Raw genomic sequence first — 14,972 nt, 5'->3', positions numbered from 1 at the left:
ATTTTTCTGTGGATGTCGGTTGTACAATGGAGACAGAGAAAATAGTACGTATGACGAAATTACGAAGCTTAACTTACCCTACTTGTGTCTACCTTGCAGACAGGAAGTGATATTCCCATGAAAATTGTGGCTGGTAAATAACTTAACAAGGATCTTTTACCATTATGCGATTGGAGTTTGTTACATTTACAGGAGATACTCAATTACTGAAATAACAGCGGCTCGGCAATACTCGTGTGTACTCGGTTAACGAGGCCAGTGCGCGGACGAAGTCATTACCAGTAACTGCCTCCCGTAACTAGTACTTTTACTAACTAGTATTATAATATCCAGTTACTGAAATAACAGCGGCTCGGCAATACTCGTATGTACTCAGTTAACGAGGGCGCCACGCGGGCCTGCACGCTACCAGTAGCCGCCTCAAGTAATCAGTACTGACTCGTAGGCTTGTCTAAGAGTTAATGGTTATGAATTTCATGTTTTTGGTCCGTATTGAACTGAGAATAATATATAAGTAATAATAATAACAACGTAAACGTCTAAGAGTTACGGGAATTATGAAGTGGGCAGAGCCGTGCGGCCGTACTCGCTACCAGTTTCCATCACAGTAATCAAAATTTATGCAAGTTATTTCAGCTTGTAATTAACAGTATTCTTAAATGATGGTGGATTTAATTTTTGTTGTGTTCCTTGTTCATGCTTCTGGCTCTTCTATAAAGTTATTTAAGCATGTATTTTGCATTCATTTACAGTATCGTTCTGTTATTTGGAGGCAATTTTTCGTCATTCTTAAACTGATCGACTTCATGTATGTAGTATTTACATAAAAGGGAATTATGACTTAACTTATGCTCCTTACGTCAACCTTGCAGTTGGCCCACATACTACACTTCCTGCTTTGAAGGGCATTTGGCCTACTAAGCGATCGCTCCTCACCCTGTATGTCTGCATATTATGAGGTGACTCGTGGTCAGCGTGACGAATCTTCCCGGTTGTTATTCTCGGCATTTGTGACCAAGGCCGTCATCACTGTCAGATAGCTTCTCAAATGTATAAACACGTGGACCTCTCGAAGCAGCTTTTGGATGCAGTTGGAAATCGCTGACCAGGACGGCACGCTACTGGCACCGTATTTCCTTTGTGCAGCGAATATTAGGTACCCCTCTTGTGCTATACTTTTATTGACTTTATGTCCCACTAACTACTTTTACAGTTTTCAGAGAAGACGAGGCGTCTGAATTTAGTCCTGCAGGAGTTCTTTTATGTGCTAGTAAATCTACCGACACGAGGCTGACATATTCAAATACCACCAGACTGAGCCAGAATTGAACCTGGTAAGTTGGGGTCATAAGGCCAGTGCCTCAACCGTCTCAGCCACTCATTTTGGCACTAGAGGTTATTTTTAACCGTTAAAGTTAACAAGTATTTTTGTGTAACCGCTCCAGTTATAACAGTTAATCAAAAATAACTGCTAAGCCCATCCCTATCTGGTACAAAGACAGATCTCTCGGTCTGCGCATGGTGTTTATTTCCGGACCCGCTCCAAGCTGGTTTCCTTTGTGAAAGGATTTGATATTGATAAGGTAACCTCTTGACAGATGGAAGCACTGTTTTATTCCAGTGATATATTCAATTAACACTTACGTGCAGTTACTCCATGGAAAGAATAACCTGTATCCTAGCAACCTCATCGTAAGCAAAATCATGGCTGCCTCCAAGTTGAGTGATGAAGCGATTATAAGGGAATTTTTAGAAGAGAGTGACATTGATATAAAAATAAGCAACGAAGAATTTAGTGGAAATGGAAGTAGTGAAAATAGTTTGTGTGGTAGTGACATGAGCGTTGGTAGGATTGAACAAATTGCTGTTTTGCCGTCAAATATGTCACTGAGTTTTAGGCCTACAACTAATGCCACACCAACGGCTTCTAATCAAATTTTACATGATAGGGAATGGCACTGGGAGCACGTAAGTAATACTCCGGAGTATCATTCACGCATCGCAACTGGTGAAATAAATAGTGTTGTTCAAAGGCATCTAGGACAATGTCCGAACGAACTGCAAGTTGTGAACGAATTTCTAACAGCAGACTTTTGGGAACATCTAACCAATGAGACAGTGTCTTGTATCACCTGCTGAGGATATAAATGGGGTAATGTCATATGAAAAGGAAAACTGGTTTCCTGTATCTGTGGATGAAATGAATGCCAGATTACCTTGAAATGGTAAAGTATGATGGAAAAAAAAAGTTCAAACCTAATCTTGTTGACCACAACTGTGGAATAGGTGGTGTAGATTCCATGACCAAACTCTCGCATCATTCCCCTTGATGAGGAAGTATGTGAAAGGATACAAAAATATATATTTCTTCATGCTAGACATGACACTTCTGAATTCCAACATCATTTGTCGCCTGCTCAACCCTGAAAAGAAGTGAGTAGGCTTTACCAGCTTCTGGATCAATTTGGCCGAACAGCTGTTGGAAAGTGTGACCTTGCCTGACTGACTAAAGTGATCCTATGCGGTCATAAAATGAGAAGAAATGGACTATCCAAAACGAGGACACCCAAGCCCTGGGAATATACCACTGAGACTTCAGGGAAGGCACTGGGGACACTTTCCAAAGTGGAGAAATGGCGTGGAATGACATCAGTAGACGAATTTGTTTGAGTGATGTCGTTAAAAGTAGGAAAGATCACAGTATGAAGATAAAGCTGGAAGTCAAGAGGACAAATTGGGGCAAATATTCATTTATAGGTAGGGGAGTTACGGATTGGAATAACTTACCAAGGGAGATTTCAATAAATTTCCAATTTCTTTGCGATCATTTAAGGAAAGGCTAGGAAAACAACAGATAGGAAATCTGCCATCTGGGCAACTGCCCTAAATGCATATCAGTATTGATTGATTGATTGATTGATTGATTGATTGATTGATTGATTGAAGAAAAAGAACGCCACACTAGCGTGTCAACCAACTACCAACACAGCAAAGTCACAACTTGACTTCACACACTTAACAACTCTCTCAACTTCCCAGACTGTGTCTTTATATACTTTACCAGGCGAGGTGTGCAAACTGCCACGGCAGTCATGCCGTCTCATTCCCTGGCTGTCCTTTCATTAAGAAGACAATTAAAGGACACTACAGGCACTCACAACACCTATACGCACACCCAAAACCTCCCCCACTGTTAAGCCTGAAAATCCTGCCACCCTCGAACCCCAGTCATTTCACCCAAGAGTACACAAACCAGCCAAGACACCTCCACTCTTCTCAATATACTCCTGTTTAGACTACTGTCGGCCAAAAGTCAGCCCCCTCACCCCCCATGCCCAGCAGACAGCTAATTATAACCCAAAACCCCACCTGTCACGAAACCCCGCCAAGCAGCCATGAAACAGCCCTCACTTCCTAATCAAAAGCACTGGAACACACGGAAACCAAGGCAGGTGCACCGCAAAACAACTACCCAGTTACTATGCTGTTTTTCAAAATTTAACACCGCACACCCACACAAAAAGTTTACATTCAGTTTACTAAGTGCGAGTCACTGCTAATACGACATCGGTAAACACCCACTGCATACTTCCAAACGCAAACCAGGTGTGGTTAGCTCCTGGATGGATGACCACCAAGACTGCCACAGCTGACACACTCGTAGCTGCCGTCCGGTAACACTGAATGAGGCAAACGACCTGGCCACACACACACACACACACCATTGCACACAAACACACATAACTTTCAATACACACACATACACAAAATCTGAAATTACAACAATACACAACTGTTGATAAGCAATATTGGGCGTGTTCACCCACTGGATGGGCAACCACCCACCCACCCACACACACACACACACACACACCCACCCACCCACCCACACACACACACACACACACACACACACACACACACACACACACACACGTTCATAACCAAACAATTGGTAATATCCACACAAAATCATACACACCTGACTTACATTTACTACAGGCTGAAAGAGGAGCTCGGAAGAGACACCGGTTGCAAGTAATCAGCTTCATTTTCCGTATCAAATTCTAATCACAGAGACTTACAATAATTGAAAATCTTCCACCTTTTTAATACTTATTTGCTTTTTAGCAAATTAATTAATTATAAACAGTACATGTTTCGTTCTTATTTGAGAACATTTTCAGCTGTTGTATAGTTTAGGTGAATCATTGAGTTTTTGAGTACATTCTTTTCAGGTACCTTGTTCCTCTTAAAAACTATTTGAATATAAATTGAATTAAAATTATATTAAAACAATGTGGTGGTTAATGGGTTGGTGAAATGAGACGGGATGAATACATAGTTAGCCTACGTAAAAAACTATATCTATTCATTTGAACAGTTGTTAAGTTTCAAACTCTGTTACACCAAAAAATATCTGTTTGTCTTCCAGTTAAAAGGTTTTTTAAAATGTATGACTCCTTGACACTGTTCTAAATATTGTTGAATGTTCACTTCTTTCACTCCTTCCAGGTTGGCTGTTGTTTGTTTTGAGCTTACTTAATGTGTATGAAATTTAGTTTAATGCGGAACTTTGAAGCTGATTGTCATTCACTAATTGAGAAGGGAGCTTCGTCTCAATCTCTGTAATGAAATAAGGAAAATAGGGATTTGCTTTTGTAATGAAAACATGTCTTTACAAAGTAACTTAATGTATAAAATGGTCCCATACCTTACTGTTGTTAAACTCCAATTCTACCATGACCCTGGAGGAGCTTCGTTTGAAGCTGCTTTATGTCTTGTATAATAATGATGTGTGTGTTTCGATGTTTGCTCCACCTTCTGGGGAGGCAAGGCTGTGGATAGGGGAGGAGGCATGTCGCATACAAATCAAATCAAAATCTCTTTATTTGCAAATGAGGTGTCTACCTCGGTGGCAAATGGTACACTAAAATACATTATTGTCAAGCACTAAATATTAAATTAACAATAGAAGAAAATTTTCCTATAATACAATACAATTTACGCTAACAATTTTTTCTATTAAACACACAGCTCATTCTTAATAAATTTATATTGTTTACAAAATTCTACTTATAATATCTCCTGTACTACTTACAAATATAGTCAACTGATATACAGTATGTGGAATTACTTCTAATGATACTATACAACTGGTATAAGATTATACTTTACATTGCATTTATTTACTTTTTTTTTTTTAACCCATTCTGAAACCTAAGTAGCATAACGACCTGCTGCGTCTTAACCAGAGCCCCTTTTGCCACCAATTTTCAGAGTTCCTGAAGGGCCTTCACAGCTATCGTAGCGGTCCCAGGGCCCTCGAAGTCCCGACTGTACTTCACCCCTACAGGCAATCCCCTACTTTGGCTGTCCAAACTCCTTAGACCAGGGGATGGAATTAATTTAATCACACACATTTTTTTTAAAATTTACAATAACCTGCACTGGTCGAATGCCCTCCAACACTTCATTTATTTTTTCTGTTGCTGTTTATTCTCTTCTTGAATATCTGTACAGATTTTGGAAAAGGATCAAACACTACCTCTGGTAAACTGTTCCACTCCTTCACACCCTTCCCAATGAATGAAAATTTACCCCAATCGCTTCTGCTAAAATTCCTTCTAATTTTATATTTGTGGTCTGTCCTGCTGATATAATTATTTTCCAACTGAAGCCTCTCACGGATATCTCCCCATGCTTCTTCTCCTGTATAGGCTCTATATAATCCTATAAGTCTAGTTTTCTCCCTTCTCTTACTTAAAGTATCCCACCCAAGTTCCTTTAACATTTCTGATACACTACTCTTTCTCCTGAAATCCCCTGTTACAAATCTTGCTGCTTTCCTCTGCACACTATCTATTTCTTTTATTAGGTATTCTTGGTGAGGATCCCAAACACTGTTTGCATATTCCAATAATGGACGAACCATACTTAAGTAACTTTTTTCTTTTAATTCTTTATTGCATCCTTTAAGTAGCCTCATTATGACATGTAACGATCTGTATGCTTTCCCAACAATGTCGTCAACATGACCCTTCCAGTGCAAATTACTTTCAAATCTCACACCTAAGTATTTGCACTTGCCATACTGTCACGGCTTCGGCTTTAGAAGGGGTGGGGGGAGTGGATGTACGAAATGGTGTAGGCTCTTATTTATTCATCCTTTTATTGTCTGTGTTGTTTAGTTTGCCTAAAGTTTCAAGATTTGATAATATCCCTTCAAATATAGGGTTCCTATCGTCAATTATATCATTCAGGTTTTGTCCCGATTACTTTTTTGTTCTAAATAAATATAAATATAAATGTATTTAGAAGAACTCCTTTGTTTATTTTACATAGTATAGTTAAATCCTGCTCTATAGTTATGAATTGATGTCCGGTTGTACTCATGTGTTGGCCCATTGTGGAATTTTTTTTATGCCTTTTAGCATTGACATGTTCTAAGTATCTTACAGTAAAATTGCGCCCTGTTTGCCCAACATAAGTTTTTTCACATTGATGATATTTCAGTTTGTAAACTCCTGACTCTGAGTGTTCTTTTTTTCCTAGGGAATTAACACTATTGTAATTAAAGTCACAAACCACAAATGAGATTTCAGGATGTGTACAGATCCACGTTTAGTGGTGGTAACTATTCTTTCAATGCTCTTCATGGGCAGGTTGAACTTCTTCCAGAATTCTATGAACAAGGCAGGTATTGTGCCACGAGCACCAACCATTAGGCCGATAATCTCTACTTCATTCAGCTAGTATTTATTTTTGTAGAACAGGATGGTGGGCGCGTAAATGTTCTGCTTTTCAAAGTGAACTTCAGTAGACTGGCCGACATGGTGCTCGAATCGGATGGTTGGATCGATAATTCCCTATGAGAATCAACATCTATATCATCTGATGGCCAAGCAGGCATAAGTTTTAGAAAATGAGACAGTCTCTCAAAGTGCATTGGTACTGCCGGTGTCTCCAAGTAGCCTACGCAATGGCCTCCATGGTATGCACTAGCCCTGCGTCTTGGTAGGTGTGCTATTTACCAACTGATGAGCCCAATTTAGCCCACTGGGGCGAAACGCTGGCAGCCAGAAATAAGTTAGCTGGAAAATTTATGATGGCCAATAACGGACCAACTACATTGGTATTATGAAGCCTTTCTTATCGTTATCCTTAAAGTCAATTATGTCAATTCGTCTTGTACTCCTTGTCGTAGACAAACCATGGACTTCATGTACATGGAAGATTTTACTACGGAGTTCTTCTGCAATCAGTGATCTTATCTTGTGGTGACATGAGTTTCTCAGTACTTCACTGTAGGGGCAAGAACCCAGAATGTGAACCAGTGTTTCTTTCTCTGATGCATCTGCGACAGAGGTTTCCGTTCTGAGTTCTGCCCGGAATAGTTCGTACTGTAGAAACATTCGATGTCATCTTGATTGCCTCTCACCATTTGCTACAAGGAAGTCCCTGGTCATGCCTAATGCAATTATTGGCCAGAGTGTGCTCTTTATACAACTCTACACCGATCCCCTTCTGAGGCAAAGGGCAACAAATTGCCATTTCACAATTTCTTGGTTCTTGGCAGATTTTTCTTGGATTGGGAAGGTCACTGCCTTTATTGGAGAATCTGTTAATATATGTGATGTTGAGGGCCTGTAAACAATGCGTCGTTTTGGATGTCAGATCACGCATCTTTAAAACATAGCTATTGCTGGCTCGGCGAAGAGCGTTGTGTGTGCTTATTTGTTGCAGATGTACTTTCCAGGTTGCTTTGAAAAGTCCGAGGCCTTTGAATCTTAAATCAGAATACAGAGCACTATCGGGTGCATCCGTGTGTAAGTGCAAAATTTCCTCTAGGGAGCGCTCTACCATTTTTGTCAGCGGTTTTCAGGAAGCTAAGCGGTACTTTTCTAATTTCAGCAGTCTGAATAGCATACACAAGAGTAGGGCTGACAATGAACTTTTGATCTGCCTTTAACAAGGGTGAGGCTGTAAGCGCATCTAACTTCTTGTGCAATTTTTTTTTTAAAGAGTTCGCATCAAAGGTGTTTCATTAATTGACACCAAGATATTGAATTTCTTCTCTTTCTTTAATAGTACTAATCTTAAAATTTTCGTGAATATCGAGCACTCCGTCCACGAGTTTCCCCTTTTCAATACATATGCTTACACGTTTGTTGGTATTTATCTGTAGACCAATTTCCTGGAACAACGTGATAACAGTACGTGTCAACTCAAGAGCTGCTTCCTTATTTTTTGCCAACAATAACTGAGTCATCGGCGAAACCTATAATACTAAGAGGGGACAATTCTGCAGAAACTGATTTGCCATATGCCTGTACTAGGTTTTCTTCTGTTATCAAAAATGAAATCTGTGGCCAGGTTATACAATGCTGGCGATAATGGTGATCACTGCATAAGTCCTCTTAACAAGTGAATTGGCTTAGTTTTGTCCTTAGTAGTTTCGATCTGTGTTGTATTGTCAGTCTGTAGATTGTTGATTAGTTCCTTCAGTTTAGATGGAAGCGGCTCAGCAGCTAATGTTAGATTTAGGTGCTGAAGTCCGATGTTGTCGAAGGCTTTTGATATGTCTAAAATAATTATGGTAACACCTTGCTTATGTCTTTGCTGTCTTGGCAGATCCTACAACACACAAATAATGATACGACCATGATTTATACCAAATAAAGTCTGTACATAGCTACGTAAAAAATTAAAAAAATAACATAGCCTACTATTTGAGCTCGATATTTCCACTATTTACCCATGGGTTTAGTGAATTATTTCAAAGTTATACTAGTCCATTACATTTGCATCAATCTTTATCCAGCTTTCCTATTATCCTACACTTCAAAATTCAAGATGGATGCCTGTCAAGTTGACCCCTTGGTGATGTGAAGCTGGAAAGCGGAAGCAAAGTTTGTCGCGGACTGAGAAGGAACGAATGTCTGAGAACTGGGATTGGTGAGGTGAGAGGCAGCAGTGTATGAAGATGTGGAGATTGTCTTTGTCCTTATTTCCCCTTATTGTTATGCCCTCTTTACCACACTGACCTGTTGTGTTTATCCTATTGATTGTGTTCATGATCTCATCTTTCTGTATATAATAGTGTTAAGATAAGCTGAAGTTGCTAAATTGTTTTATGATATTTATCTATTACTGGTGAATTAGTAGTCCTAGGCTGCCAGGGAAAAAGAATATAAGTCAGAAAATGGTCAAAATGAGAAGTCCAGGGCCGGAGTCCTAGAAGAGATTGCGATCTGTTGGTCTAAGTAGTTTAAGTCAGAATGAAATGGAAGAATACTGTATGTCATTTGGTCTTAATAGTACAAGTAAACATGCTGGGGAAAAAAAGTACAAGTCAACTTATACTATTAGTGCCAAAGTGCAACATAGTACAAGTCATGTTATACTCCTTGACCTGGTCATGGAAAATGATGCAGGTGATGACATATCATCTTTGGCACAATGTATGTTACCATTGTGGATTATCTATGAAGTATTGTTACTTCTTTGAGTTTTTTTTCCTAGTGGCTTTACGTTGCACTGACACAGATAGGTCTTATGGCGACGATGGGAAGGGAATGGCCTAGGTATTGGAAGGAAGCGGCCGTGGGCTTAATTAAGGTACAGCCCCAGCATTTGCCTGGTGTGAAAATGGGAAACCACGGAAAACCATTTTCAGGGCTGCCGACAGTGGGATTCGAACCAACTATCTCTCGGATGCAAGCTTACAGCCGCGTGCTCCTAACCACATGTCCAACTTGCCCGGTGTCTTTGAGTACTATGTGAAGTTGTAAACATTTTATTACAGTAAGAAAACAGTGATTTGCAGTATTATTAGAGTATAGCATAGTGATGTGAGTGTTATTTAATTGGTCTTTCGATCACTTGAATATGACAGAACAATAGAAACAGAAGAATAATTAGACTTTTGAAGATGTCTGCTAGGTCATTAAGAATATTAGACTTGCAAAGAAATTTTTAACACAGGGAAAAAAAAAATGAACCAGGTAACTGCTCTTGATAATGTTCAGTAGTGAATATACGAAGGATTATTATCATAAGTAGCTGTTTTACGGTTAAATTTTCCTATTATTTAGAGCTTGTTTCTTTTTATTTCAGCTCTTACTGAAATTAGTAGGAGAAAGACGGTAGTTAACCTTGAACATGTGTCATCTGAGCTAACTGAGGAGCAGTTAGGAGTAATCCAGGATGTTGAGGATGCAATAGGCAATGATAGTGATACTTTTTCAGACATTTTTGTTGATGGTGACATTGATGAAGACAATGTACTCGAAGAGAGTGAGTCAAGTGAGGACGAAGATACAAATGTTTGTAAGCTAGTGACTGCTGGAAGACCTTCAAAAAGGAAGAAAATCGACAGTATTGCCAGGAAATTGGCTTTGTAACTCCTGAACCAGAAAAAATGTCTCCAACAAATGCTGTGAAAGGTACTCATTGTCGAAAAGCGAGAGAGGAACGAAAACAAAAGCGGAACACAGGACAAACGTATATAAGGGCCAAAGGGAAAAACGTTAAAGCTAGAGCTCCAAAACCTCTAAAAATGTGCCATTTGAAATGAAAGATAAACTAGACAAAATGATTGATGAACAGAACACTGTTAGGACACCAATATTTAATGAATATTGGGCTCTTGAAGATCGAGACAAAAGAGTAAGTTATGTGGTCAGCCTCATTGACTCGAAAGCACCTGCAACATCGCAGAAAAGAACCCAGGATCCCGACAAAGCAAAATGCCGTATGGTCACACATTTATTTCATTCCCGAGTAAACGGAGAACGATTTCGTGTTTGCAGAGGATGTTTCACGTATACCCTTGATGAGTCCCTAATGTTCATTACACTTGCACTTACCAGTCGACAGGCTAATGTGTCTGGAACTTTAAGTGATGAGAAGGGGGGAAAACACCACCTGGTAAAAACACCCTCCTGAGAAAGTAAAAGAAGTAAGAGATTTCATCATTTCCTCAATATAAATCTCACTACACACGTAGAGAAAGTAGCAGAGTTTATCTACCATCATATCTCAATTTGCAAACTATGTACAACCTCTACTCTGATGGAAAAGATAGGCCAGTTTCCAGTGGAATATACGAAAGAGAGTTCCATCAGATCAACCTTACATTTCAAGAGCCTAAAGTGGATACGTGTCACAAATGTGATGTTCTGCATGCTAGAAAGAAATCTGCGTCAGTAAAAGACAGTTCTATGGAAGAAATTGACGCCGATTTAGCTGCTCATCACCCTGAGGCAGACAATGCGTACCTCCAAAAGGACAAAGACAAGAAACATTCCAGCTCAGATAGTTCGATGCTATGTTACACTTTTGACTTACAACAGTGTCTGCCGACTCAGTTTTTTAATACTTCAGTTGCTTCTTATAAACGACCACTGTGGACATACAACTTCATCATGCATGAAACCAGTACGGGTAGCGTCACTTGCTACGTGTGGTATGAAGCAGAGGGTGCTCTTGGTGGGAATCAGATTGCAACATGTGTTTTCAAGGAACTGATGTCAATTCCTTCAGAAGTGAAACAAGTGACACTATACTCAGATACCTGCAGAGGGCAGAATAAAACTCATGTGGTTGCAATGTTCTTGTTCGCTATGCAGGAAAATCCAAATCTGAATATCGTTGATCATAAATTCATGGTTCGTGGCCACAGTCACTAAGAATGTGACGTTGACCATGGCCTGATCGAAAAACAAGAGGATGCTTTAAGTACCAGTGGCTCATCCGCATGACTGGTATCAACTGGTACGCTCAGTTGGCAAGAAGAGGAAATTTGGAGTTGTAGAACTGACACATACTGACTTCTTGGATTTTGCTGGTGTTCTTAAAGACACCTTACAACTTCGAAAGAAAGATACACAGGGAAATAAATTTAAGTGGTAGGATGTTATATGGTTTTGTTTTACGAAAGAGTATGGTAAGCTTTTTATTTTTCAAAAAGAGTCTCAATGAGGATGAGCCGTTTCAAACAATAAGCTTCATTCGTAGCGGGAAGATGGGTGTTCCACTGCAGTCTGAACAGTGTTATAGAGGCATACTACCAATTTCCACCTACATTCCATAACTTTTACAAAGATCGCAAAACAAATGACGATGAGGACAAGTACCCTGACATAGAAGAATTCCACGGTGACTGAATTGGTGCTGCTATCTTTCAATCATTTAGCTGTAGATCCTGTGCAGACTTTGTTGTAAGGTCGGACATTATTGTTATTTTTTGTTCTTTTTATTTTCATCACTTACAAGTGTGTATTATGTTACTGTATTCAGCAGTCACGATAGTATAAGTCTAGTTCTCACTATGGGAGAAATAGACTGTCACATAAATCCTTAAATACTTTACTTTGAATATAAAGCTCTTCCAGGTAATTATGAGTCCACAACAATTTTATTAACAATGTGGGAAAAGTCCTTCCAATCGTTTGTTTCAAGAAAAACAATAAAAGGTGTCTCCTGAAAAATGTCATTTTTGAACTTATACTTCTTTTCCATGACAGCCTAGACGCAAAGTTTGTCGCAGTCTGGGAAGGAACGAATGTCTAAGAACTGGGATTGGTGAGGTGAGAGGCAGCAGTGTATGAAGATGTGGAGATTGTCTTTGTCCTTATTTCCCCTTATTGTTATGCCCTCTTTACCACACTGACCTGTTGTGTTTATCCTATTGATTGTGTTCATGATCTCATCTTTCTGTATATAATAGTGTTAAGATAAGCTGAAGTGCAAAATTGTTTTGTTTTATGATATTTATCTATACTGGTGAACCAGTAGTCCAATGAGCATTTCTGAACAAAACGTAATACATTGTTGCACTATATGTCCATGTAATTGTTGTGCAGTATACTTCATTGTAAATTTGAGGTTGTATTTTCTGTGAAGGTCTCGAGCTGAAACAGCAAGTGTGCGTAATGCCATTTTGTGGGAGTTTCCATTTGGAGTGCAGTATGCATGGATGCTTCTGATATTTGCAATGACTGTAATCTACAGTTTACCCTGTCCATTGATTACACCATTTGGTGAGTATTTTGTATTTCATTAGATCTAAGTGAAAGAGAGAGAGAGAGAGAGAGAGAGAGAGAGAGAGAGGGGGGGGGGGGGGTATCACTGGGAGACAATAATTAATTACTGGTATGTATACAGTGGAACCTTGATTCTCAGTTTTGGGTGGGACCGCGGGGAAAAAATATTAGATACGGAAAACAGAACATCTGGGAACGAATTAAAACCATCAACAATTTGGCTAAACATCACAATAATTAAATGCACATAATTTTAATCTAACAAATACACTTAAAACAAACCAAACTACAGCCCTAATGGGCCTTGGCCTACCAAGCGACCGCTGCTCAGCCGAAAGTTCTGCAGATTACAAGGTGACACATGGTCAGTGTGACAAATTTTCTCAGCCGTTATTCCTGGCTCACTAGCCTGGGATTGCCATCTCACCATTAGATAGCTCCTCAATCCACGGTAATCACGTAAACTGGTGGACCTAGAACCAGCCCTCATACCCAGGTAAAAATGCCTGACTTGGCTGGGTGCTAAACCCGCAGCCTATGTATGAGAGGCAGGCAAGCTAGACCGTGCAGCCAGCTTCAGACATTATTTACATGAGTTACAAATCTTGATACTTTCCATTCACTTTTACCAGGGAAACTTCATCAGTTTCCTATGAAAACTTCTTTCATGTCAGCAACTTTGATCAGCCAAGCTCATCAAAATATGTAACAAGTAATGCCAAGCCAAACAACAAGTGTTCGCAAGTAGTTTTTAATTCTCTGATCTAATCAAATAAAGTACATCAGATACAAACGTGCCCTACATGATGGCAAAATCCTTTTTTGAATCTTCCATTGTAATTTGGTCACTGGTATACTGTTTGTAGTAAGTTTCTGGAAATATTGTACTGCCTAAATTAGGCCTTCAGTGAATTTTAAAGGTTATGTTGAACTCGAGAATATGGTTTCGAATGTAAGTATTGATTCTCAAACGTTCTCCAATGCATTAAATATTCAGTTTTGCAGAATTCTCTGTGGAAAGAGAAACTAAAACCCCCTTCAAAACCTCAGAAATCTCATAAATTTCAGGAAACTCGGCCGTCAACTTACCAATGTTTCGCTTTATGGCTGTTGCTAAATTCAATGGCTATAACAACTTTTTTCATAGATCGAATAATTAACTAATTCAAGCACCATCTCAAAACCACTTTAACTAAAGAAAAACTCAACGTCTCTGCATTTTTCACTTGTACTTTTAAGAAAGAAGTTTACAAAGTCACAAACATTTTCAAAAAGCACAATGTAAAAATAACTTTTAGAACTAACAACAGGAATGTAGATATCTTACATAATTCTACCTTGGTGAACAAATCTAATGTTTTTTCAAAATCTGGGGTTTACAGATTTTAATGCAACAACTGCAGTTCTTCGTATGTGGGGTAGACCGGGCGTAATTTTACTATTAGATATTTGGAACATGTTAATGCTTTAAAATGCAATAGATTCTCTGCAGTAGGACAGCATATACATGATTCTAAACATAGTTTCACCAGTAATAAAACAATAATAAACAAAGGCGCCTTACTTAACACAACCAATTGTTACATTCATCTTGACCAGTATTTTAATCTTAATTTCAATTTAAATGACATTTGAGAGAAACCAAATATACTTTTCGATCATTTTTAAAAGTGTTAAATCTTTAAACTCAAATTTGATTTTCCACGCCTTGGATAGTACCCATCCATGTCTTTTACCCCCATTACCTCATCCACCTGCCCTGCCTTAAATTCACTCTCCTTTCCTTCTTTCCCTCTTCCCCACCTTTTCCTTCTCCTCTCCCTTTCTGCTCTCTTACCCATTTCCAAATTCAGCCCCTCGCTGTATCACGCTGTGCAATGGTGAATTATATGTTTTATTTTTCTCAATCAATTCATTGTCTTT

The 14,972-nt window shown here is 39.1% G+C and overlaps 1 protein-coding gene across 2 annotated transcripts in view; it reads left to right on the top strand.

Moving 5' to 3' along the window:
• Tmem63 (transmembrane protein 63) overlaps nt 1-14,972 on the top strand; it is a 264,066-nt gene that overhangs the window by 224,036 nt on the left and 25,058 nt on the right. For both annotated transcript variants that reach the window (XM_067151701.2, XM_067151702.2), the window contains exon 14: nt 12,910-13,046. In XM_067151701.2, coding sequence (XP_067007802.2) covers nt 12,910-13,046 — 137 coding nt within the window. The remainder of the gene's footprint in view (nt 1-12,909; nt 13,047-14,972) is intronic.

The sequence above is a fragment of the Anabrus simplex genome, chromosome 7, assembly GCF_040414725.1.
Source record: "Anabrus simplex isolate iqAnaSimp1 chromosome 7, ASM4041472v1, whole genome shotgun sequence".
Classification (NCBI taxonomy): domain Eukaryota; kingdom Metazoa; phylum Arthropoda; class Insecta; order Orthoptera; family Tettigoniidae; genus Anabrus; species Anabrus simplex.
This window is presented reverse-complemented; position numbering and strand designations above follow the sequence as displayed.